Here is a 25,166-nt window from a genome sequence, read left to right as displayed (position 1 = left end):
GAGAAGCTATGCATTTTAATGGAATAAGAGAGCCATTATCACACCGTTGCTAAAGAAAGGTGGCATGCACAAGAACAATAGACCTATAGACCAATGTCTAACCTGGCATTCCTATCGAAGGTAATAGAGATGGCAGTTGCCACCCGCCTTAAAGAGTATCTCGTCAACAATGACCTTTATGAGAAACATCAATCAGCGTACAGAACGGGTCATAGTACCGAAACTGCTTATCAAAGTTATTAATGACGAACTTAAATCCTTGGACAGAGGCAATGTTACAGCTCTGGTATTACTGAATCTGTCTGCAGCATTCGATACCGTCGACCATAGTATTCTCACCACATGTCTCCTCTCACAGTTTGGCTTAAACTCCAGTGTCCTGGATTGGTTCATGTCCTATCTCTCTGACAGATCCCAGTGCGTTGATATCAATCGAGTCTCCAGAGTCCAGGCTTAAAAGATGTGTTCACCAAGGCTCAGTACTGGGCCCACTACGCCTTCAACTCCCTCAATTCTATCGCAGACTATCATGATCTCGGTCAGCATCAGTATGCAGACGACAACCAGTTATATTCTGGTTTTCCAACTTCAGGATCTTTAGTGAAAAGAGCATCCTTTGAAAAGTGCTGTACAGACATAAAATCTTGGATGACACCACTGCTACTCAAGCTGAACGAGGAGACGACTGAACTAATCATACTCGCTCTAAGAAGAACATTTCACTCTGCAACGCAATTCACCAACTCGATGTTGCAGGGTATCCTATCACAGCCTCTGTCAAGGTGAGAAATCTTGGAGGCACTTTAGACCAGCAGCTCAGCATAAAACATCATATAACCAAGATATGTCAATCTGCCAACTTTCACCTGAGAAACATTAAAAATCTCCTTTTTCAAATTTTTAAAGAGCTGTAGATAGAAGTAGTTCACTCGTCAGTTCTGTGTCTCTCATCTGACGAAATCTTTTCTATGCAGAATATATAAAACGGCAAAGTCCATATGTGTTCCAGTTTGGAGCATGATAAAACTCATAGCAGTTAGTAAAACGGTCGTAGGAGATAACCACTATCATTGCAAACACTAATAAATATATTAAGATTATGAATAATTTCACTATGAATATACTGTATGTAAGACAAGTATTTGATTTGACAGTCTGGAAGTTCTCATTCCTGAAAGTGGTATGTCCCATTTCTACTGATGGCATCTCTGTCAGCTGCCTTTTAAGCTTCAACTTCTCCTTCAAGCGTTGGGGTATTGTGCGCAGGAACCCCTGCTTTCCTTCAAGTGTTACTATTGATCGTGATATTCTTTCACTCGATCCGCTCTTCAGACTTGCCTTCAAATCACTGTTCATTTCCTCGGCCTTTGACACGAGGAGCTTAAGCCTTCCTATATATTCCTGGAGCTGTGTCACATTGCACTGATTTGCCTGATTTAGGGATGCCTGCATATTTGTCATATGGGTCATGAAATCGACCTTGACCTTTTCCAGTTGTTCCACTGCCTCAGCATTCTCCTGCAATAAGTCTTTCATCTTGGAGGAAGCCATATTTTCCGATGATTTTATATCCACGATGATTTTATCCAGTTCTTTTGAGACTCTTCGCATGTGTGCTTCCATTGAACTTAGAGCACGTTCCATAGGCATCACCTGTTTACAATGTCGGTGGGTTTCGATGACACACTCAGCGCAAGCAGGCATAGAGCAGGTGCAGCAGTAGCGACTTTGGTGTAAGCCATGGACCTGGCACTTGTCGTACGAAAGGCTTTTTCTGCCCTTGATCAGATCCTGGAGGATGTGATCAATTGGCAGTTCTTGATTTCCCGTGAAAGGCTTCTTACATAATGGACATGTACAGCCTTGCATATTTAAAGACTGCACGTAATTGTTGAGGCATGCTGAACAAATTCTGTGTCCACACGGAAGCAGCTTGGGCTTATCAAAGAACTCCGTACATATAGGGCACTGTAAGTCTTCTTGAGCCACACCTGAATGTGCCATTTCATCTGAAACATAGGTTTGTTAAATACAGTTCGTTTCGCGTCATCATTAAATGCTCAGGAACTAACTTTAGTTTAGTTTACCTGTTTTGACGTATCTAGAAGGCAATATTTCGTATCAGCTTTTACAAAGTTGACCTTTTTTCTATATGAAGACATTGCTCGTGATTTCGTCATATTTCATTGGCTAAACAAGCAAATTGTTTTGTGGTTATGTTTCCATAAACTAAACAACACCTAATGACAGAATGAGTGGGATTGTGGTGCATTAATGTACAGAACAATGACACTGCTCTTTTTATTGTGGTCCACAACGTGTATTGTATTAATTATCAAATACACAGTCTGTGAGTTTTTCATCGAAGACTAATCTATACATAAGAATTTATATTCATACCACATCGCAGTTGAAGACTCAGAAATAACAAACCAGATGAGTGTGTTTTGAATTTTCTATTATTGCAATGATAATGTTGAGATGTCCTACAAACACTGCGTGCGTAATACTCATAAACTGAAAGCTGTATACAAAAACTGATGCATCCCTAATATCAGACACCTGATTACGTTCACCATCTTCATCCAGTTTGTAACATCTGCATTCTTCTATTTGTTGTAGACCCGTGAAGGTCCGGGTTAGAATGTACCTTGAGCAACCCATGCTTGTCGTAAGAGGCGACTAACGGGATCGGGTGGTCAGGCTCGCTGGCTTGGTGGACACATGTGTCATCGGTTCCCAATTGCGTAGATTGATGTTCATGTTGTTGATCACTGGATTGTAGGGTCCAGACTCGATTATTTACTCACCGCCGCCATATAGCTGGAATATTGCTGAGTGTGGCGTAAAACTAAACTCACTCACTCACTCTATTTGTTGTAACTATATGAACAATGACGACAGGATGGTTTTCAAAAAATATGTTATTGGTTGAAGCGCCAATAAAATATGCGTGCTTTGTGCCGTCACAAAAGATCGTGGCAGTTACGGTGATCCTCTGTATGTTGATACTCACATATTGAGAGAGTGAGTTTGGTTTTACGCCGCTTTTAGCAATATTCAAGCAATATCACGGCGGGGTACACCAGAAATACTCACATATTGAAACGCACTGCGCGTTATACTGTGTTTAATGACATGTTTAATTTGGAACATTTCTGGTGTCCACCACCGTAATAATGGTTGAATATTGATAAAAATCGGCTTAAAACCATACTCGCTCATTCACTCATGGAAGCTCGGTTTGAAGGCTCGGTTTCGATTTTCCACTTTGTACAATGTGTAATTATGACTTAAAGGGGCATTGATTCAGAGCGAGTAATGTTTCGCGCCAACAGTCTACGCACGTCGCCACGCTGCCAGGTCGCAAGTCCCACCTCTAAACCGAAACATGAGTCTCATTAACCAATTCAGACAATGACCTACTTTTCAGCCGATCCGAATTTTCCCTTGTGAAAGTGAAAAGAGACACTACAAACAACGATGGTTACACTAAAGTCCAATTCCTTGTTTTATACGAACATGGTATTTACAAATAAATTTTAATTTTCAAGTTTAAAAAAATCCTATTTCTATATTTTATGTTGAGGTCTAGGCAGCAGTCTTAGTCGTTAACTAAGACGTCACAGACTGCCCATGTATGAAGAGGTCGTAAAATGACTCACAATTCATCTGGCTCACTGGTTACACCTGTTGTCTGTTCTTTGCGCTTATTAAGTGTATGTTTGTAACGCACAATGTGATTGATATAATATCAAGTCCGTAATATACCGCCAAACTTTTCTAGCGGCCAAGCCTCGTTTTGAGATTTCCATGATTTCCAGATTTCCGTTTGTCAGAGCACACTGTTCGGATGCCCATCATATGCCGTTATTCGAAAATATCACTGGTATTTCTGGTCTGCTTGTAATAAAGTATCCCGGCAGTGTTTGAATCCGTAAACTAAATCAACCCCACTTTACTTAGATCAATAGGTTTATACAGATTTTACACAGAAAATGCTTACATAAGAAAGATGACTACGTTTTCATACTGATTCCAAAACGAAACTATATTTTATGTTTGTTGATCAATGTAAGGATATATATTATGCTTATACTACCAATTGTGCTTGCGGATGGCGCAGCAGACATCGCAATCCAATCAAGAATTCTGGGATCATATCATTCGGATTGTCGCAGGGGAAAAACAATAACAAAAGCGACAACCAGTCCTGGGGAATTGCTCTAGATCAGTGCCCCTTTAACACAGCCAAACACCCAACAAATTAAAAATGACATGTGAATAGTTAACAATATTCAATATTTTGACATTTACATTTCAGAACGACAGAAGTCTTCATAACGTTCAATAACTAGCTATTAGGGATATACTTGTGTTCATAGTTTCAACTAGCAATTCTAACTTGAATGTAGCTGGTTCCCGACTCCTCTAACTTGCGCCATATTGCGATATGCGAGACGGGGCCAAGCTTAGGTTTCAATACGGGTATGTTGTCACCTCGGCGACCGGATATATTTCATGTTTACCGATATTTCCAATGCCTCGCAATGAAGTATGTGAAGATATGTATTTGTCTGAAGCGAATACCTTCACGCAGTTAACACGGAACGTAAAGGGCCTTTGTGTCGATGGCTACAGTACAACAAGCGTAAACAGGAACACACCCGACCTACTTGAAATACCGCTGTGATCCCACTTCCTTGTTTGTGATGGAACGAGTTGAGACGGTCTGTCAGTCCTGCGTGAGCATGAACGGGCTAAACACAGACAAGTACTTTCCTGAGACCTCTATAGTGATGCAATATCAAATCAATATCTAGCATGTTTATGTTCATGACCGCCACGTACACACGACCATGGTAATCTCTGCCCTGGGCTAATTTGCATATCACGTGACAGGTTATTCTGAAATCGGAACAGGTTGACTTTCTATGCGCGTTGGATATTGATTGCCACAGTTATGTAGACAGCGTTTGAACTTTACGTCGGTCCTTATTACCTTAACTATTCGGATCATATTTATATATAGGGCCTACGCATTCTGATCAGGGCCCACATATTTTTAAGGTTAGGTCTTTAGGGCCTGCAGCTTTTCAGGGTTAAAGGACGGGGTTCAAACCAATACACAGATGGCATGTGGCCTCCTTGCCTTGTCAAAGCTGTCTTACGATGCAAAGCAATGCAGTATACAAATACATTCCATGAAATATCACAAACTTGATGACAGCACATGAAGTTGTACAACCATGCAAAGAAAGGAGACCTACCCAGAGCCAAATAGTGTTTCACGTTATGTGCTAAAGTTTAGGATACTCTGCGTTTAGTGAGGGAATCAGGAAATATCTTTTCTTCAGGCCTAAGTCCCAAAATACACCGTTCACGGGTGTTACGAAAATGTACTGTGAGTCAAACAGGATTGGTTCCTCTTCATATAAAAGACAACTGGGAGCCAAGTTACACAGTTTCAACTGTGGCTAAATATATGTATGTACATAGGTCATAGTGAGGTTCACATGAGCTGCGTACATAAATCATAATAAGGTTCACCACATGACGATCGTACATAAGTCATAATGAGCTTCACACGGGGCACGTACATAGGTCATAATGAGGTTCACACGGAGCACGTATATAGGTCATACAGAGGTTCACACGGAGCACGTATATAGGTCATAATGAGGTTCACACGTAGCACGTATATATTTCACAGTGAGGTTCACACATGGCGCGTACACGGGTCATAATGAGGTTCACACGGAGCACGTACATAAGTCATAATGAGGTTCACACGTAGCACATATATAGGTCATAATGAGGTTCACACGTAGCACGTATATATTTCATAATGAGGTTCACACATGGCACGTACATAGCTCATAGTGAGGTTAACACATGGCACGTACATAGGTCATAGCGAGGTTCACACGTAGCGCGTATATATTTCATAGTGAGGTTCACACGTGGCACGTCCATAGGTGATAGTGAGGTTCACACGTAGCACGTATATATTTCATAGTGAGGTTCACACGTGGCACGTCCATAGGTGATAGTGAGGTTCACACGTAGCACGTATATATTTCATAGTGAGGTTCACACGTGGCACGTACATAGGTCATAATGAGGTTCACACGAGGCGCTTAAATAGGTCACAATGAGGTTCACACGTAGCACGAATATAGGTCATAATGAGGTTCACACGTGGCACACGTGAGGTTCATAGCGTACATAGTGAGGTTCACACGTGGCGCGTATATAGGTTATATAGGTTCACATACATAGGTCATAATGAGGTTCACACGTAGCGCGCATAGGTCATAGTGAGGTTCATAGGTCATAGTGAGGTTCACACGTAGCACATACATAGGTCATAGGTCATGAGGTTCACACGTAGCAGCGCGTACATAGGTCATAGTGAGAGGTTCACACGTAGCGCGTACATAGGTCATAGTGAGGTTCACATAGCACGTCATATAGGTCAGTAGGTCATAGTGAGGTTCACACGTAGCACGCAGCGATTGTACATAGGTCATAGTGAGGTTCACACGTGGCGCGTATATAGGTCATAGTGAGGTTCACACGTGGCACGTACATAGGTCATAGTGAGGTTTAGCACGTACATAGGTCATAGTGAGGTTCACACATGGCGCGTACATAGGTCATAGTGAGGTTCACACGTGTAACGCACGTATATAGGTCATAGTGAGGTTCACACGTAGCACGTACATAGGTCATAGTGAGGTTCACACACGTAGCACGTACATAGGTCATAGTGAGGTTCACACGTAGCACGTACATATAGGTCATAATGAGGTTCACACGTAGCACGTACATAGGTCATAGTGAGGTTCACACGTGGCACGTATATAGGTCATAGTGAGGTTCACACATAGCGCGTACATAGGTCATAGTGAGGTTCACACGTGGCACGTACATAGGTCATAGTGAGGTTCACACATGGCACGTACATAGGTCATAGTGAGGTTCACACGTAGCACGTACATAGGTCATAGTGAGGTTCACACGTAGCACGTACATAGGTCATAGTGAGGTTCACACGTGGCACGTACATGGCACGTACAGTGAGGTTCACACATGGCACGTACATAGGTCATAGTGAGGTTCACACGTGGCACGTACATAGGTCATAGTGAGGTTCACACTATGGCATAGTCATATGAGGTTCACACACGCACGCACACGCATATAGGTCATAGTGAGGTTCACACGTACGGCACGTATATAGGTCATAGTGAGGTTCACACGTAGCACGTACATAGGTCATAGTGAGGTTCACACGTAGCACGTATACATATAGGTCATAGTGAGGTTCACACGTGGCACGTACATAGGTCATAGTGAGGTTCACATATGGCGTACATACATAGGGTCATAGTGAGGTTCACACGTAGCACGTACATAGGTCATAGTGAGGTTCACACATGGCGCGTACATAGGTCATAGTGAGGTTCACACGTGCATGGTCGCGTATATATTTCATGGCATAGTGAGGTTGAGGTTCACACGTGCACACGCACGTACATAGGTCATAGTGAGGTTCACACGTAGCACGTATATAGGTCATAGTGAGGTTCACACGTAGCACGTATATATTTCATAGTGAGGTTCACACGTGGCACGTACATAGGTCATAATGAGGTTCACACGAGGCGCTTAAATAGGTCACAATGAGGTTCACACGTAGCACGAATATAGGTCGTAATGAGGTTCACACGTGGCACGTATATAGGTCATAGTGAGGTTCATACATGGCGCGTACATAGGTCATAATAAGGTTCACACGTGGCATGTATATAGGTTATAGTGAGGTTCACACGTGGCACGTACATAGGTCATAGCGAGGTTCACACGTAGCGCTTAAATAGGTCATAGCGAGGTTCACACGTAGCGCGTACATAGGTCATAGTGAGGTACATAGGTCATAAAGACGTTTACACGTAGCACGTTAACATGGCGATTGTACATAGGTCATAGTGAGGTACATAGGTCATAAAGAAGTTTACACGTAGCACGTTAACATGGCGATTGTACATAGGTCATAGTGAGGTTCACACGTGGCGCGTATATAGATCATAGTGAGGTTCACACGTGGCACGTATATATTTCATAGTGAGGTTCACACATGGCGCGTACATAGGTCATAGTGAGGTTCACACGTGGCACGTATATATTTCATAGTGAGGTTCAAACGTGGCATGTACATAGGTCATAGTGGGGTTCACACGTGGTCATAGTGAGGTTCACACGTAACACGTATATATTTCATAGTGAGGTTCACACATGGCGCGTACATAGGTCATAATAAGGTTAACACGTGGCATGTATATAGGTCATAGTGAGGTTCACACGTAGCAATTACATAGGTCATAGTGAGGTTCACACGTGGCACGTACATAGGTCATAGCGAGGTTCACACGTAGCGCGTACATAGCTCATAGTGAGGTAGATAGGTCATAAAGAAGTTTAGACGTAGCACGTTAACATGGCGATTGTACATAGGTCATAGTGAGGTTCACACCTGGCACGTACATAGGTCAGAGTGAGGTTCACACATGACAACCGCCTCCGTGGTGTAGTGGTTAGAGCGTCCGCCCGGAGAGCGGAAGGTCGCGGGTTCGATCCCCGACCGCGTCATACCAAAACACGTTAAAATATGGTACTTGTTGGTCCCTGCCTGGCGCTCGGCATTAATGGGTAGAACAAGGACTGGTCGGCTCGGAGTCAGTTTAATGTGTCTGAGTGGGGTAATCATGTTTCACTGCGGCATGGTATCTCAGTGGGCTAGCACTATAAAACCAGCTTAAGTCTGGGCTAGTACAAGCAGCCGCACATACACATACACACGCATGCACGTCGTCATATGAGCGAAATATTCTCAAGCACGACGTTAAAACCCAATTTCACCCCACCTCACCTCACACATGACACGTACATAGGTCATAGCGAGGTTCACACGTAGCACGTACATAGCTCATAGTGAGGTTCACACGTGGCACGTACATAGGTCAAAGTGAGTTTCACATGTGACGCGTATATAGGTCATAGCGAGGTTCACACGTAGCACGCATAGGTCACAGTGAGGTTCACACGTGGCGCGTACATAGGTTATAGAGAGGTTCACACGTAGCACGTACATAGGTCATAGAAAGGTTCGTATGACGATCGTACATAGGTCATAGAGAGACTCACACGTGACACGTACATAGGTTATAATGAGGTTCGGCTCGTAAGCAGGTCATGGGTTTGGTTTGGAACAAACCCCAATGAGGGTTACCTAGGCTTGTAATGAGCCATTCGATGTATAGCGTTGAATGCATTCTTCATTTAGTCCAGCAAATCCCAAAGTAGAAGTAGTAGAATCCAATGCTGCTCGTGTAAGGCGAGGTGGATCTAGTGATTGTCTGGCATTATCTCCGATATCGTTGCTCATCATTTTGTCCAGCCTATCAGCTCTCTACGTCTGTACGTTTATACACCTGCGTCATCTGTGCGAAGTACTCAGTGAGAAAGTCAATCCTGACGGCAAAACATCAACAGTGAAGAATGAACGCCCTCACACAGGAGGATCCAGAGGGGTGCGACATCCCCGCCTCTTGTCATGAAAGTTTATAAAATGACCATTGAAACTCTAGTGAAAAGGTGTGAAAATGAACTGTGACCACCCCCTATCCCCCTTTCTCAAAAAGCTGTGTCCACCCCTGCCTCACGTTTCCCTGGTACTTTCAACGCTTAGTGATCATCACATCCTCCCGATGTCAGGGGTGAGTGAGTGAATTTAGTTTTACGCCGCACTCAGCAATATTCCAGCTATATGGCGGCGGTCAGTAAATAATCGAGTCCGCAGACCAGAGGGATCAGCATGAGATCATCTACGCATGAGCATGTGTCGATCAAGTCAGCGAGCAAATGGATCCAGTTAATCGCCTTTTGCGACAACCATGGGTTTCTGAATTCTAACCTTGATCTTCACGTGTATCGATGTCAGGAAGTTAACTGACTATAAAACTCCATAATGACGCATACAACATTTATTGCACAGAGCGACGTTTCGGTGAAGGTTCTTACACCGTTATCGATTTAAAAGTGACTATAAACCACGTGATGAGAAGTATATGTGCATGGAATGTTATGACATACAGCAGATTAAGTTTAACTGCATGTAGTTGGTAACAACTTACAAGTAGCACATACTAGTACTTGGATAGGGCCAGGTGGGGCCACAACAAACAGCTCGGTGTGATGAAGCCAATAAACAGGAGGGATTATTGACTCACCAACTTCTAAAATGTCGATCAAACAATTATAAAACTAGTTTCCACCGATTTAACATACAAAAAGGTAATTACAAAGCTGACATATATTTTTCAGATGTCACATTTCTCATTACACAAGTATTGTTAGCATTTAGATCTTTACAGGATACAGTAAATAGTAGACCCATTGACACAACTTTAAAAAACTTACAAACGCCTTTTTATAGATTGTTGAGCAATGAAACAAGAAAGATGTAAAAATGAACCGTACTCTCTTGTTCAAGAGTTAAAACATTTACCTTTTGACACTTTTCCCAGCGTAATGCAAATTTATCTCAAAGTCTAAAATTCAAATACAAAGTTAACACCACAATAGCCTGTATCTAAGTATATCTTTCGGGAGTAATATGATCTGGGAAAAGGCTTTGACGACAAGTTTACGATAAATTAACCCAGATCTTCACGGTTACAAATGGCAGTACTTCCCACTTCGTTACCCGTAAGTCTCACGGGCGTTCCAAATAACTATTACAAATAGTCCATGAAGGCATGGTTGCCAAAGAATGGAACTGTCCAGTGATACCGGATTTTCAATATGACTGTGGACATTTGTATGAATTTCACAGTGGATACAGAGAGAACATGCTCAATGCATCTTGTAGGATACATCACATATTTCGGATTACAATCTCTGCGTGCAAATTTGACTGTTCTTTGGGTTTGTTTTCCAGTTAGGGATTCGAAGCCACAGTTTGAAAGATAGGCACGTAATCCAGCACACCAAGTCAGGGATCAAACACAATCAGCCGACGAAGTTTTCCGAAAAATGAAATTCGAACAGCTGACAGTCTGGAACACGTACTGTTGTAAACTACTAAGGCTCCCATGGTAAAATTAAATGGATTTTGTGTAGGAATATCCGGGTAGGAAGCCGACCAGATGGCGTACTCATTCGGCAGAAACACTGGTCAGTGAGACACCGTCCAATCCTACCCGCAGATGGGGCTGCGGCGAAGTAAGTCTCTAATCCCCCAACCACTATAATAGTACTGGTCAGGAAAAGCTATCGGCTATGAGAACCGTGTCAAATGTCCTAACATCATCGGTGAAAACATGCCTGGCCAAGTACACAAATAGAGGTGATGTTCACAGACAACTCACAAAACCTTCGTGACAGATGTGCACTTGGATTTGTCGACAAGGTCACCGAAAATGGCCCACATCAAACAAGATGTAAACAATCAAGATTATATAGGTTAGGATCCTTGGTTTGATAGCAAGACAGTTTACCTTGAGCGGTTGCAGTCTGCATTATTTCGGACTTTCTCCAGTGTCCTTTGACAATCTCTGGCATAACAGGAAGTGCTACTGCATTCATTGTCAGAATTCTACACAATAAAAGTATAATTATTGACCGTTGCAACACAGTTTAAAGATTGGCTTACACGTCGCGCCAATACGTTGGCGCAAGAATTCCGTTTCACGCATTGATAAATTGTAGAGAGGAAAGACAACTAAAAATCATCATTATTACGTGAATAGTCATGGATTCCGCCAACGACGCTTCTGGGAGTGGTGTATGTGTCTGAGTAGATGCAGGCCTGCGTTTTATTGGTCCGTAATATCTTACGTTATGAAATAGATTGTGACCATTCGTTGGGTAAGAATCATACATGCTGTCCAAGTAGTCAGCCTGTTTTGCAGATGGCTGCTCCTTCGCAACTACGAACGAGGTGAGAGGAGTGACAAACCCATAAGTCAATGACATGTTCAGTGCACGAGCTTCCAAAACCCCAGCCTCCTCCTTAGAGGTGGATATTGCCTTCTTCTTCAACAAGTCCTTGATGGTCAGATACGCCCACAGCTTCTCGGTGTACATTCCAGATGGTCCATGCAGACGTTTCTTTGAAGCCTCAGGAACTACAAGATGAACAGTTTTAGCAGTGGCCGTAGAACCTTGCACAGTGCCATCTACCTCGTCACCGAGTCTCTTTCCAACAACCACCACTTCTGTTCCAGAAAAGAACTGATTGTATGTCGTTTGGGTCAGTTGTGAGAAGTCTACTTGGTTGGAGTTATACTGAAACTTTACATTGAGGAGCAAAGGGATGTTCACTTCTTTAAAGAAATCCGTCAGTTGTTCCGCTGCGTCATCCTCTTCATAAATGCGCCTGGCGAAGCCTCCATTCTCCCAAGATATCTCCTGCAGGAAATTGTAATTCACACCTGAACCAAATCCTAGTGAGAATAAGGCTACTCTGTTGTCAACGTTATTACGTTGCACATTAACACGAATTGCGGATTCTACCGTCTCCCCCGAGGTTGGCTGGCCATCCGTCAGAAATACCACCATGGAAGCTTGGTTCATATTTCTTGTGTTCCTTGAAAGGATTTCCATGGAATCAACCAAAGCAGAATTTATATTTGTGCTTCCCAAGGCTATAACTTTAGCATCAACATAGCTACTGGCATGTTGAACATTGTTTGGGGTTGCTTGAAGAGGCTCCGACTGCCATACGACTGTTCCACTACTAAACAGCAATATGTTGAAATAATCTAGACCATTCAACTGAGGGAGAATCTGTTTCATTGCATCACGTGTTTGCTGAATTTTTCGGCCACTCATAGATCCACTCACATCAATAACAAATATAATATTTTTAGGGACAGGTGGCAAATCGTCAGATTTGTCAACAGCGAAATAGTGAACAAAAAAATCATTATTAATAGCTGAGATGATGTTACCTCCGTCAAATCCATGCATCAGATCATAGGATACAACCAACTCGCCGTCAATACCTCTGTCAGCATTCACTCGTTTCTGTTTGGACACAGGAGGCTTGTACATGACATGTCGACTGGACATCGTCGCTTTAAGAGTAGCATATTGTGATGATGCATCCATGGCGTCTTTACTGTGTGGGAGCCGGTATGTAAACCTGTCAAAATACTGAGGATCCTCTTCGTATATCAGATTTACAGTCAAGTTTTCGACAACCTGCCTGGGTTGGACCATTATCCTCTGCTCATATAGACCCAGGCGCCGCTCTAGTAACTGCTGGTACGTCAGCTCTACGTGGACCTTTGTCTCGCCAGCGACGTTGACGGAAGTGGAAAATATGTCCATCCCACGAGCTAAATCTGTATAATCGTGCCTTATGCGTCCAGCTGACACCCCCTTCGCTTTAGCCTCGTCATACTTTGTCTGGGCCTCTTCCTTGTCATATACCTTCGATTCATAAAGTTTGTTATCAATAAGCATGGTGAAATTTGATATAAAGGCCGATTCGGGTATCTGCACAGAGAAAGTTGCTTCTCTGCTGCTAGTCTTTGGATTCATAATGGCACTGGATATTTTGACAGTAGCAAATCTGGACTGCACAAAAGAGCGGACATAGAAATCCGTTATTCTGGGTGGCTCTACAGATCCTGTAGCTTGTCTTTTACCCCGTGGGACCAGGCGTTGAAGTGCGGAAATGGAGAGCGAACATTCAACTGAACACACCCCATGTTAATGATTACGAATAGCAGACAGGGAAGTAGCATTGGTCCTACTCGTGCCTCCATTATCAACCGCTTGTCACAATACCTTTCGTCTGCTGACACACTCTGCAGATCTTTAACTTGAAATGAAAATATGCAATAGATTCCAGGTTTCAGCGTCGTTCACATCCATGTTGATGAGACTGAGTTTCAAGCTCCATGCAGCGTTATCGAAGAGAAGCTCTCGTGCCACGTTTTCTAAATATAGTACATGACGCCACACAAGGTATTTGCGCAGTAGACTATTCTGTCGAATGGTGCTTTCGGAATATAGGTGAGTGAATGAGTAAGAATGGTTTTACGCCGCTTTTAGCAATATACCAGCAATATCACGGCGGGGGACACCAGAATCGGAATAAGGGAGTGCATGGGGCTTTCGGAATATGGGAGTGAATGGGACAATCGGAATATGTGGCATTTGGATCCATGTAAATGCTGGGGCAAAAGAGTTGTTTTAGGTGCTTTTTCGTCCACAACTTGCAGTCTCCCATTAACTACCACTCACTCACACACAACATTTGTAAACATAAATGTTTACAATCGCATTTGATCTTAAGATAGTTCCTGAAATTATGACATAAAATATATTCGATTATATCTGAAATTTTTCGAATCATCATTGAAATATATCTGTAAATGTAATAACAGTGTATGAAATACGACCTGTCCGACAGCCCCTAACCTAGTAACTTTTGTCTGGGTTGGCAAATTTTGGAAGTTTTGTTTAATTTTGCCATTTAAATAGACAAATTATCACATTCGGGCTGGCTATTTTTCAAACTTATTCCATTCACTGGTAATAACTGGGCCGTGTGTTGGTGATTTTAAAAATCAGATCACGGGAAACCTAGTGGATAGAATTAAATGTTGGTGAGATTCTGTTCTAAAATGGAAGCATATTTATGTTGTGTTTATAATGTTTCACTGAGACAAAAGAAGAAATCTAAGGTTTAATGTCTTGGGTTAGTGCACAGTGCGCCATAGGCTAACGCTTTGTTTTAGAAATTATATAAGTTTGATACAAACATAAACTCTATTTAAACTCAAAGGAGCCCCAGTGAGGTGTGGGAACCCGGGGAAATCTCTAGACTTGCTCTATTCAGAGCTTTGGCGTAACAGGAAGGGCTGCATGGATGGAAGGGAACTTGTTATGGTGAATTGTGCACCATAACCCGTCTTAATTTGTCAAAAAATACATAATCTCAATCGACAGATCAATACTTTAACTTTAGTGATCAAGTAGGCGATAAGAATGGACATGTTCAAAACGAAAGCAGTATAAATATATCTTTGTCTCGTGGACGTTTTCTTTTAAGTGAGGATCGAATTTAGACATTTTGTACCTTTTTTAAATGGGGGAGAGACATTTTTATGCAACAGTTGCGCCAAGAATACCAACATGCGCAACTCGGCCAACACTGAATAAGACCAACAGAGTCAGCTTAACATGAGGAGGAAAATTAACATTTTGACTGTCCCGCGATATTTACAGCAACGCAACGTTCCCCTCATTTCCTTTCTTAGCGTGATGTATGGACCTTATTTAATGAACAAATGAACTTTGTTGTTATTTGTACTCTTTTAACCATTACATATGAAAGATTTGTGGTTAGTCTTATGCGGAACACCAAATTCATTCTTTAAAAACTTGTGGTTAATTAAAGCGATTAAAAGTTGCCAAAAAGTCGCCTGCTTCACTCTCGCCCGCCAACGGCAGTGTTCATTTTATAAGGTGTATCACACCGAGGAACGGTGGAAAGAGGGCTAATAGTGGAGTCGAGAGTTAATATAGGGAATGAAATTGTTTGGAAAACACTAGATCATGTGAAAGCTAACGGAGTAGACAAAGGGAGGTTATTCCAGTTTCTTATGACCCGGGCTGATATCGATCAATTATTCAACATGCATTGAAAGGCCATATGAGTTCGGGTACGGATGTAATACGTGTCTGGTTGTAACATCACGCACACGCACACGCACACGCACGCACACACACGTCATATGACCGTCTCTATTGGGTCACGCAAAATGATTTATATCGTTGATATTCATTGATAAAAGGTGATATCGTCATGACATGATTTTAATTGCATCAGGTCTGGGAGATCATACTTCGTGTCTACAAGGTATAGTGTAACATTAAACTCTGAAATGAAATGTTTTGGGTTTAAATGCCTTTTCATATGTAATAGAAAAGAGCCCACATAAACTTATCTAGACTTGCCAAGGTGTTATGTTGAGAACCTCTATTCTATTACAGTATGATGGGTTGCTTGCAATGCAGTTACCGTGATCTGGAATAGCTACGGGATAAGTTCATTGTAAAGAGATCTGCCTTCACCAAAATGTTTACAAACAGAACAATATATGCCTTGTGTAAGTCTTATCGGAAAGATTATCATTGCCGACGTATGAGATACATTAAGTGACGACATGGACAAGACTGTAACTGGTTTCAATTAGAGTATGGACAAGACCCTCGTGAAGGCGCCCTCGTGAAGAAAAAACTAAATAAATAATGCTTATAATTTATTTTCAAATGATACACCTGTGCATGAATATAGGACGAAAAATTGGCTGAGCTATTTTGCAAACGTTTGTATCCTTGCTACCTTCCATTTCTAATAGGGTCGGTGGGGTAGCCTAGTGGTTAAAGCGTTCGCCCGTCACGCCGAAGACCCGGGTTCGATTCTCTACATGGGTACAATGTGTGAAGCCCATTTCTAGCGTCCCCCGCCTTGATTTAGCTGGAATATTGCTAAAAGCGGCGTAATACTAAACTCACTCACTCACTACATTTCTAATAAACTCGGGTCAAGGTCAAGGTGTATCAGCGTTGTCTACTACAGTCGAAATCTCTTGTGTCGAAGTTGAAGGCACCTACCTAAATATACACAACAGCAAAATGATACTTAAGGAATATGCAGGGACCAGGCTTTGCTTCGAGATAACCGTACGTTCGACTCAACGATGTCAGCTTCAATCACTGCTATATGCCGAAGCTGAAGGCACCTACGTAAATACATCGAGTTATCACAGGTTCGGCACAACAGCAAAATGATACCTGAAAAATACACAGAGGCCAGGCTTTTACTTAGAGTTATTGTAAAGGTTCGGCACAACGTTGTCAATTATTATTATACCGCTAGCTGTAATATTGTTAAAAGGGTAAAAATGCATCTTCTAAACAAGAAAGGTATAACAAACCCATAACTGAGAATTGCAGGCATTTCTTGACAGAATGGATGCTATCATTGCTTGGTAATAAGTCAACTGGGAGTAACAGAATCCAAAAGACTCTTAAAGGATTAGTTACTGGGGAATCACCAATGGGTAGTCACGAGGTACGACATAGAACCATGGAATGATGTAACTTTGAACGAATCAGAAATATTGTATCGGTACATATGATAAGGGCGGAGCAGAGCAGGCTCAAACACCACCAGAAAGACATCGTCAGCACTAGCAAAGTGGTGCTAGGTTCAAAGTCAGCAGAACGTTGTATGAATGTGCGCCAGTACATGAATTCAATCTTGGCTAGGACTCCCTGCCGTCCGACCCCTCACTCTCGGACTTGACGGACCAAGCGAGAGTCAAGCTTGAGCTGACATCTCCCCCTGACAATGTGGAACGGTCACATTAATAGGTAACTGTTGTAGGGTCTACTGACGCATAATGTCCAGTTACGACAATATTAGGACGCGATTAGCTTTGCCCATCGTACTCATTCTTTCTATGTAGGCCTAGTGGAAATACGTAAGCATCATAATAATAGCTAACGTCCTTGATACGAGGCTAAAATGATATAAACTGGGTATATGAACTGGGTGAAATTGAGTTAAAGACCTGTTAATTACATGTAAATACAATTTCCTGGAAAATGATATTTTGAAGTAAGAATACGACCTAGATTTGCTGCCATTTTTAAGTGAACTATACCAATTCTGTTTATGAATCTATTTAAGCCAACCCAAAGTTTATAATATAATAGTTAGTGACTGAAGTAAAAACAAAGACGTATCCAGGACCAAACGACCGTGGTGTATTGACGTACACATTAAATGAATTCAAATTACATGGGTAAATAACGGTAGATTGCATGTCCTTTCGACTAAATCGTCACCAGTATCCATTCTTCTCAGAAGAGCTGGCTTGGAAAAGTCGGACTTCATTATAACAATGTGGACAACTGAACCCGATCTTTGACGTGACAAGCCAACGCTTTCACCGCTAGGCTACATAGAAGTGATGGATAAAAATCGTCAAAATGGCGGTCGTCTCAGCCACTCAACAAGTTCGTCACCACTGGTCGCTTAATGTAACCGGCAAGGCCCATAATAACCGCAGTAGGTCACTGTGCGAAACTGTTAGTCTCTCGTGACCCTGAAACCATGCAAGCTAGATTTCCTCAGCTTCAGAAAATGAAGAAAGTCTCAGGGCTCCTTTCATTATATATATATATTTTTTTACTATGAACGTTTTTTTCAGTAAAATATGTTCATTTCAGAGACTAGTTGTTAGTCTACGAAACTGTTAACTGCAGTGGGAAAATGATAAACCTTTAAACCTTTAAACCTTATAAACAATGACCTGCACTACTGTCATTATTATACAATAACAACAAAGAACTTAGGCAGTTAGGTCAACAAGACCTGTTTTACTTTTCAAGAAAAATCACTGCAAAAAGTGCCTGCATTAGTGCCGTCAACAGCCCGAAAAAGCAAACTGTGAAAAAAAAAGTGTCCAATGCACATGTCAAAAAATTCTTAAGTCGCCTTACAACTGAATTCTGAAAGGCACCTTGAGGGACACACTCGGGTGTCAAGATGGAGAACTTCTCAATTTTGACAACCAAGTTTGCAGTCGGTACTTTGTATGCCAGCTTGAGAGACGGCACCTTAATGTCCAGGCTCTGTTTCAAGTGATCCCGTGTTCCGCGTAGCAAACCACGTTTCTTTTCCAAATCACTAGTCGCCTGGAACAGACTTTCATCATCTAATGAATCGATGTCCGCGTAGTCCTCCAAAGAAGTGAAAACCTCCCGTAATCGTGATGTCATTCTTGCATTTTCCTCAGTATATGTCTTTAGCATGGCCACATTTGACTTCAAGTCCTCGTTTAGGGCGTTGTGCATATCCGAAATCGGTGACATGAGAGCTTCCTGCATTTGATCCAGCTGATGAGACATGTCACAATAAGCATTTACTGTTTGTTTCCTCTTCAAATCAGCATTTTCTTCAGCGGATTCCAAACCACTTAAAAGATCATCTATGTCTTCCCTTGTCTTAAACAATTGTTGCCTCATAGCATTGCCAGCTCGTGCCACAGACACCACCGATTTGCAGGTCTTGTGTTTTACCATTACGCACTCTGCACAGGCAAGAAGGCAACAGCTGATACAATAGCGTGTTCTACGTAAACCATGAACTCTGCATTCATCCTTTCTGTCCTGTATTAAGTTCTGAAGGATGCTATCAGTTGGGTAAGACCGATCTCCTCTAAACGATGCCTTGCAAAGTGGGCAGGGGCAGTGATTTGAAGAGCGGGACCCCACATAGTCGAGGAGGCACTTCCTGCAGAATCTGTGCGCGCAGGGGAGCAGCTTGGGTTCATCAAATACACTGCTGCAAATCGGACAGATGAGGTCTTCCACAGAAATTCTGGAGTCCATTGTAAGCCTGAAACAGATGCGGCATCTCGTAAGAATCGGTGACCCATTATGATTATCAGCATGAGATGAAATCTCTCGGTAAGTACATTAAAACATTAAATATTGATACTTCTAAATTTGTACTTACATATCGTCAGATTTATATCGCGAGGGTCCATGATACATCGATGTATCGCCACAAGAGACGATATATCCCGATTAAGTACTACTTAAAGTTGTAAGGAGTATTGCATTAGGAATAGGATTGGAGTCTCATTGAAATTCTTCTGAATTTTAAAAACAAATTGAACCGTATAGGAATTTGAATCTGTTATCTTTGTGATATGAACAAAGGAGTTGGTGCGAAAGAGTGTGAAAATTTTTCAAACTCTGTGAACTGTAGAATACGTCAAGTAATTGAAATATGTTTTAGTTGTTTGACAAATAACACCATTTATTAACAACTATGAACGATGTCTCAGGTTTGTTAAGAAAGTGAACAAAGATAACATAAAATTTAGAAAGCAGAGTTAAGAGTTTTTTTCAGTTATTCTGAATTCTGATATAGATTACATTGAATTGTTTGTGAAAGCATTGGTGTAGAAACACAACTTCCCAAGAGAAAGTTCAGTTTCAAATTTATTTAAATTAGATCAAGATATACTGAATGTTTGACTGTACTTTCTTAAGCATTAAATGATGAAATTTTATTAGATCAACAGCTTTTAAGTGTGTGTGAATGTAACACAAGTTCTGCTGTATAACAGATAAACTTTCAGTCATTTTATCTATCATATCTGTTCTGTTTTTAGAAATTGTAAAGTATCGGGACTCAGGGCTACAGATAAGGGGCGTACTGGCGTAATGTACGCCTCAAAATCAATTAAGTACGACATAATGTAAGATTTCAAGCGTATCGTGTACGCACATAAATACCTTCGTACGTCTAACATTTAATTTCCGTTCTTATCGTGCAAATGGAAATCTATTTCGGATAAATACTTGTTGTTAAGTTTCTTTTGCGAAACACGATTTGACACATAAGGAAACCCCGACAGTAGTCACCATCCAACTTCTAAATGCCCGTCAAGCAACTGTTGCACAGGTTCACTCCCATTTGTCAGGTTCACTCTCACTTAACCAGAATCTAACCAAAAGGGTCTTGTTTAGACAACATTGCACTATGGCTAGGTGAGAGATGCCTGCCAGGTAATTAGCATTAGCCACTGAAGCGTGAGCCTTTGTTTAAGGGCTATAGTCTATATCTACAATGCGACACGATTTAAGAAGTATGCAAGTGTGTGTGCGTTTGTTTGTAATATGAAAATTCGGTTTAAACATATTTATTTCTGATATATTATGACTTGTTCCCCTTGTAGCCCAACATATTGTTCTAAGTGCACCAAACTGTAATTTTTCAAGCATTGATACCTGGCTAACTGTATAATTATCCCATATACAACTACAACAAGCATTGTCACTAAGGTGACATAATCCCCCGCCGCAAATTGTCAAATCAAACTTATAAAGTAATGAAAGTTTAAGATGAAGTTAAATGTCAACAAAAACATTATCTTGCTCTTTAGTTGTTCAAACACACACATATTTTCAAGACTGACTTTGACCTTGACATGAATGTCATAGTGTATGAAATATGCAAAACTAGTACTAAAGAAATTGCTTATTGAAAAACATTCATGGGAGGTCTTGAAAGTCTATGAAGAAAATCCAGTGAACCGTTCTTAAAATATCTTGCTGACAATTCAGGTTAACATTCTAAAATCTTCATAGTGTCGTCGTGACCCTACAAATTATGTGAAGCTCACCAAAACTGACTGGGCCCTGGGCCTTCCCTAGATGAAGCTTGGTGTCAAATATGAAGAAAATCCATTGAATATCCTTTGCGATATCTTGCTGACTATCTTAACAAGCAATTTAACATGCTGAAATCTTCAAAGTGTCTCTGTGACCTTGAAAATTAAGTGAAGGTCACCAAAATTGACTGGGCCCTGCGCCTTCCCTGGATAAAGCTTAGGGTTGAATATGAAGAAAATCCAGGAAACGGTTCTTGAGATAGCTTAACATGCAGGTAAAACGTGAAAGTCCCCTTGTGACCTTGAAATGAAGGTCAAGATCACCAAACCTGACTTGGACCTTTGTTATAATGTGATGAACCTAGGTACCAAATATGAAAAGAATCTAGTGATCGGTTCTTACGATATTCCAATTCGTACGTACGGACGGACGGAGCCTAATACTATATTTCGGGATAATAATCAAATAATGGCAGAATAATGGATTTATACATAACGAATATATATTTTTGCATAAATAATCTTGGACTAGTTAAAATCATTTCACTAATATCACTAATTGAGCATTTCCTGAAACCCACAAGAGAATTCAAATAGTACAATACCAATATATCTCAATTAAATACAACTTTCACTTATGTCACCAATTGAACATTTCCTCAATTTATCCCAAAAAATTCAAATAATACCATATCAATGTACTTGTATCTCGTTTTAAAACAAATTTCCCTAACCTCACTAATTGAGCATTTTGTTGAAACAAACTATGGCTCATCTGGACGAAGTGTTATCAAAACACTAACCCTAGTCAGCCAAATCCGACTCTGGCTATGTGAGAGACCTGTTTTGACAGAATCTGACTGAGTGAGAGGACACCATTTGTCAGACGTGCCATTTGCCAGATGTCCCAATTATCAGACAGACCAGGGTGTGCGCGTGTGTGCGTAAGTCTATGTGCCTTTCTGTTAGTCTGTGCCTTTCCGTTATATCAAAACCAATTGATAAACATACCAAATACATTAATCACACAGTAACGATATAAGCAGTTGACAAATGCTGTTACAGAATACAGTCGCTGGGCTAAACGACAGACTCACAGAGCTCCTGCCGAGTCGTGTGGACGTGGTATCTGGAATAATGGACTAAATACAAAGTCAGTATGTGTTTGTACACTCTGGCTTCCATGTTGCTGGATACTTAAGTCTACTCTACCCAACTTACCTCAGAATCAAGAGTATGCAGACAACTGATCGAAGTACCTCACTGTTTTATCAGTCTCAAGTCAAGACAACAGTTCTTTTCAAAGCGGATGTCCCTAAGGGAGATAAATGTGTAAGCACTGTGAAATTGTTTCGTCCCGACCGCGTTATCAGCACAGGGGTTCTTATCACTGTTTGGACAATAATTTTTAAAAATCAAAATCTAGATTTTTGGACGTATATTGTTTTTTATATTTTTATTTCAAATACACGTATGTAATGAGTGTAAAGCGGAAGAATTTTCTAAAAATCCATTTCTTCACCGATTTCGTTCAAATTTGAAATATAAGTTACTCATAACATATAAAACAATATACGGTTGCAAAATCTAGATTTTATTTTTAAAAATTATTGTCCAAACAGTGATTCGAACCCTGTGGTTATCAGTTGGGAAGATCACGTGTGCCTTTGGTTGATTTGTCACCCCTCGCATTTTTTTCCGTAACTTAAAAGAAGGTTCGTCCCAAATCGAAGGCCGCCATGCGTCGAAAGGGCGCAAGTTTATGAGAATGCACGAATGGATATATCGATCAATTCATAAAGAAATCTACTGGTATTTTGCATAAATAATCTTGGACTAGTTAAAATCATTTCACTAATATCACTAATTGAGCATTTCCTGAAACCCACAAGAGAATTCAAATAGTACAATACCAATATATCTCAATTAAATACAACTTTCACTTATGTCACCAATTGAACATTTCCTCAATTTATCCCAAAAAATTCAAATAATACCATATCAATGTACTTGTATCTCTTTTTAAAACAAATTTCCCTAACCTCACTAATTGAGCATTTTGTTGAAACAAACTATGGCTCATCTGGACGAAGTGTTATCAAAACACTAACCCTAGTCAGCCAAATCCGACTCTGGCTATGTGAGAGACCTGTTTTGACAGAATCTGACTGAGTGAGAGGACACCATTTGTCAGACGTGCCATTTGTCAGATGTCCCAATTATCAGACAGACCAGGGTGTGCGCGTGTGTGCGTAAGTCTATGTGCCTTTCTGTTAGTCTGTGCCTTTCCGTTATATCAAAACCAATTGATAAACATACCAAATACATTAATCACACAGTAACGATATAAGCAGTTGACAAATGCTGTTACAGAATACAGTCGCTGGGCTAAACGACAGAGCTCCTGTCGAGTCGTGTGGACGTGGTATCTGGAATAATGGACGAAATACAAAGTCAGTATGTGTCTGTAGACTCTGGCTTCAATGTTGCTGGATACTTAAGTCTACTCTACCCAACTTACCTCAGAATCAAGAGTATGCAGACAACTGATCGAAGTACCTCACTGTTTTATCAGTCTCAAGTCAAGACAACAGTTCTTTTCAAATCGGATGTCCCTAAGGGAGATAAATGTGTAAGCACTGTGAAATTGTTTCGTCCCGACCGCGTTATCAGCACAGGGGTTCTTATCACTGTTTGGACAATAATTTTTAAAAATCAAAATCTAGATTTTTGCAAACGTATATTGTTTTTATATATTTTTATTTCAAATACACGTATGTAATGTGATAGCGGAAGAATTTTCTAAAAAATCCATTTCTTCACCGATTTCGTTCAAATTTGAAATATAAGTTACTCATAACATATAAAAACAATATACGGTTGCAAAAATCTAGATTTTATTTTTAAAAATTATTGTCCAAACAGTGATTCGAACCCCTGTGGTTATCAGTTGGGAAGATCACGTGTGCCTTTGGTTGATTTGTCACCCCTCGCATTTTTCCGTAACTTAAAAGAAGGTTCGTCCCAAATCGAAGGCCGCCATGCGTCGAAAGGGCGCAAGTTTATGAGAATGCACGAATGGATATATCGATCAATTCATAAAGAAATCTACTGGTATAAATTAATAATTTTGTTAATTTGGTACCTAAATTTGATTTTAAAATGTAGGATGAAGTATAGATCGTCAGTTCCCTACCGCAGTGTAAAGGGATAACTTCATGTTATATATATTGATGTTATTACATGAAGAGCTATGTTATATTCCACTGTTTTAATGCCACACTCAGCAATATTCAAGCTATACTATGGCGGTCTGTAAATAATCGAGTCTGGACCAGACATTCAAGTGATCAACATCTTGAGCATCGACAAAAACATGACACATGTCACCCAAGTCAGCGAGCCTGACTACCGGATCCCGCTAGTCGCCTCTTTGGATAAACATGGTTTGCTGAAGATCAATTCTGAACCAGATCTTCACCGGTAGATTCAAATGTACACGTGGGTTTGTTTACATTCAGAAAACGACATCCCTTCATTTGAGCTATATCTAGATCCGCCTCCTCAAAACGACATTCGGTGTAATATCCAATTTACCAACAGTTAAAAAAATAGTAATTATTAAAATATATATCTAAACTTTTACATAGCTCAACTTAAACTGAAACTTATGAAAGAAAGACACGTAAGATGTTAATCAATAGATGAGACATATTCAACACACATGAAAAAGCATAAAATATCTTTGAGATGACCCCTTGTGTCTATACGCAGCGCATTCATTTCATGCCAGGTGAGTCGACGGTCCGTCATCATACCTGGCTGAGCGACCTAATTGCCATCTATAGTCTGATCTATTGTTTTTAGCAGCTATTCGTATTTTTT

At 40.9% G+C, this 25,166-nt stretch overlaps 2 protein-coding genes across 6 annotated transcripts; both read right to left on the bottom strand.

Moving 5' to 3' along the window:
- Positions 1–23,892, bottom strand: LOC124258290 (tripartite motif-containing 13-like). 5 transcript variants are annotated; one of them, XM_046692358.1, is made up of 2 exons: positions 23,803–23,843; positions 1–2,009 (listed from the first exon to the last, which is right to left on the bottom strand). In XM_046692358.1, the coding sequence occupies exon 2, from the start codon at positions 2,002–2,004 to the stop codon at positions 967–969; it is 1,038 nt and encodes a 345-aa protein (XP_046548314.1). In that variant the 5' UTR covers positions 2,005–2,009; positions 23,803–23,843; the 3' UTR covers positions 1–966. The 5 variants fall into 5 exon arrangements, with proteins under 5 accessions (XP_046548314.1, XP_046548311.1, XP_046548312.1 ...); XM_046692355.1 differs by lacking the exon at positions 23,803–23,843 and adding an exon at positions 4,668–4,892; XM_046692356.1 differs by lacking the exon at positions 23,803–23,843 and adding an exon at positions 4,677–4,892.
- Positions 10,331–14,010, bottom strand: LOC124258289 (inter-alpha-trypsin inhibitor heavy chain H4-like). Its single transcript, XM_046692354.1, has one exon. The coding sequence runs from the start codon at positions 13,612–13,614 to the stop codon at positions 11,755–11,757; it is 1,860 nt and encodes a 619-aa protein (XP_046548310.1). The 5' UTR covers positions 13,615–14,010; the 3' UTR covers positions 10,331–11,754.
- Positions 23,893–25,166: the final 1,274 nt, after the last annotated feature.

The sequence above is a fragment of the Haliotis rubra genome, unplaced genomic scaffold, assembly GCF_003918875.1.
Source record: "Haliotis rubra isolate DU_JTF1 unplaced genomic scaffold, ASM391887v1 Scf69, whole genome shotgun sequence".
In the NCBI taxonomy this organism is placed as follows: domain Eukaryota; kingdom Metazoa; phylum Mollusca; class Gastropoda; order Lepetellida; family Haliotidae; genus Haliotis; species Haliotis rubra.
The sequence above is the reverse complement of the archived record's forward strand: the minus strand, read 5'-3'. Positions and strand labels throughout refer to the sequence as shown.

Coding starts and splice junctions, on each gene's coding strand:
- LOC124258290 (XM_046692358.1), bottom strand. CDS start 2,004: ATGGCACATTCAGGTGTGGCTCAAGAAGACTTACAGTGCCCTATATGT.
- LOC124258289 (XM_046692354.1), bottom strand. CDS start 13,614: ATGAATCCAAAGACTAGCAGCAGAGAAGCAACTTTCTCTGTGCAGATA.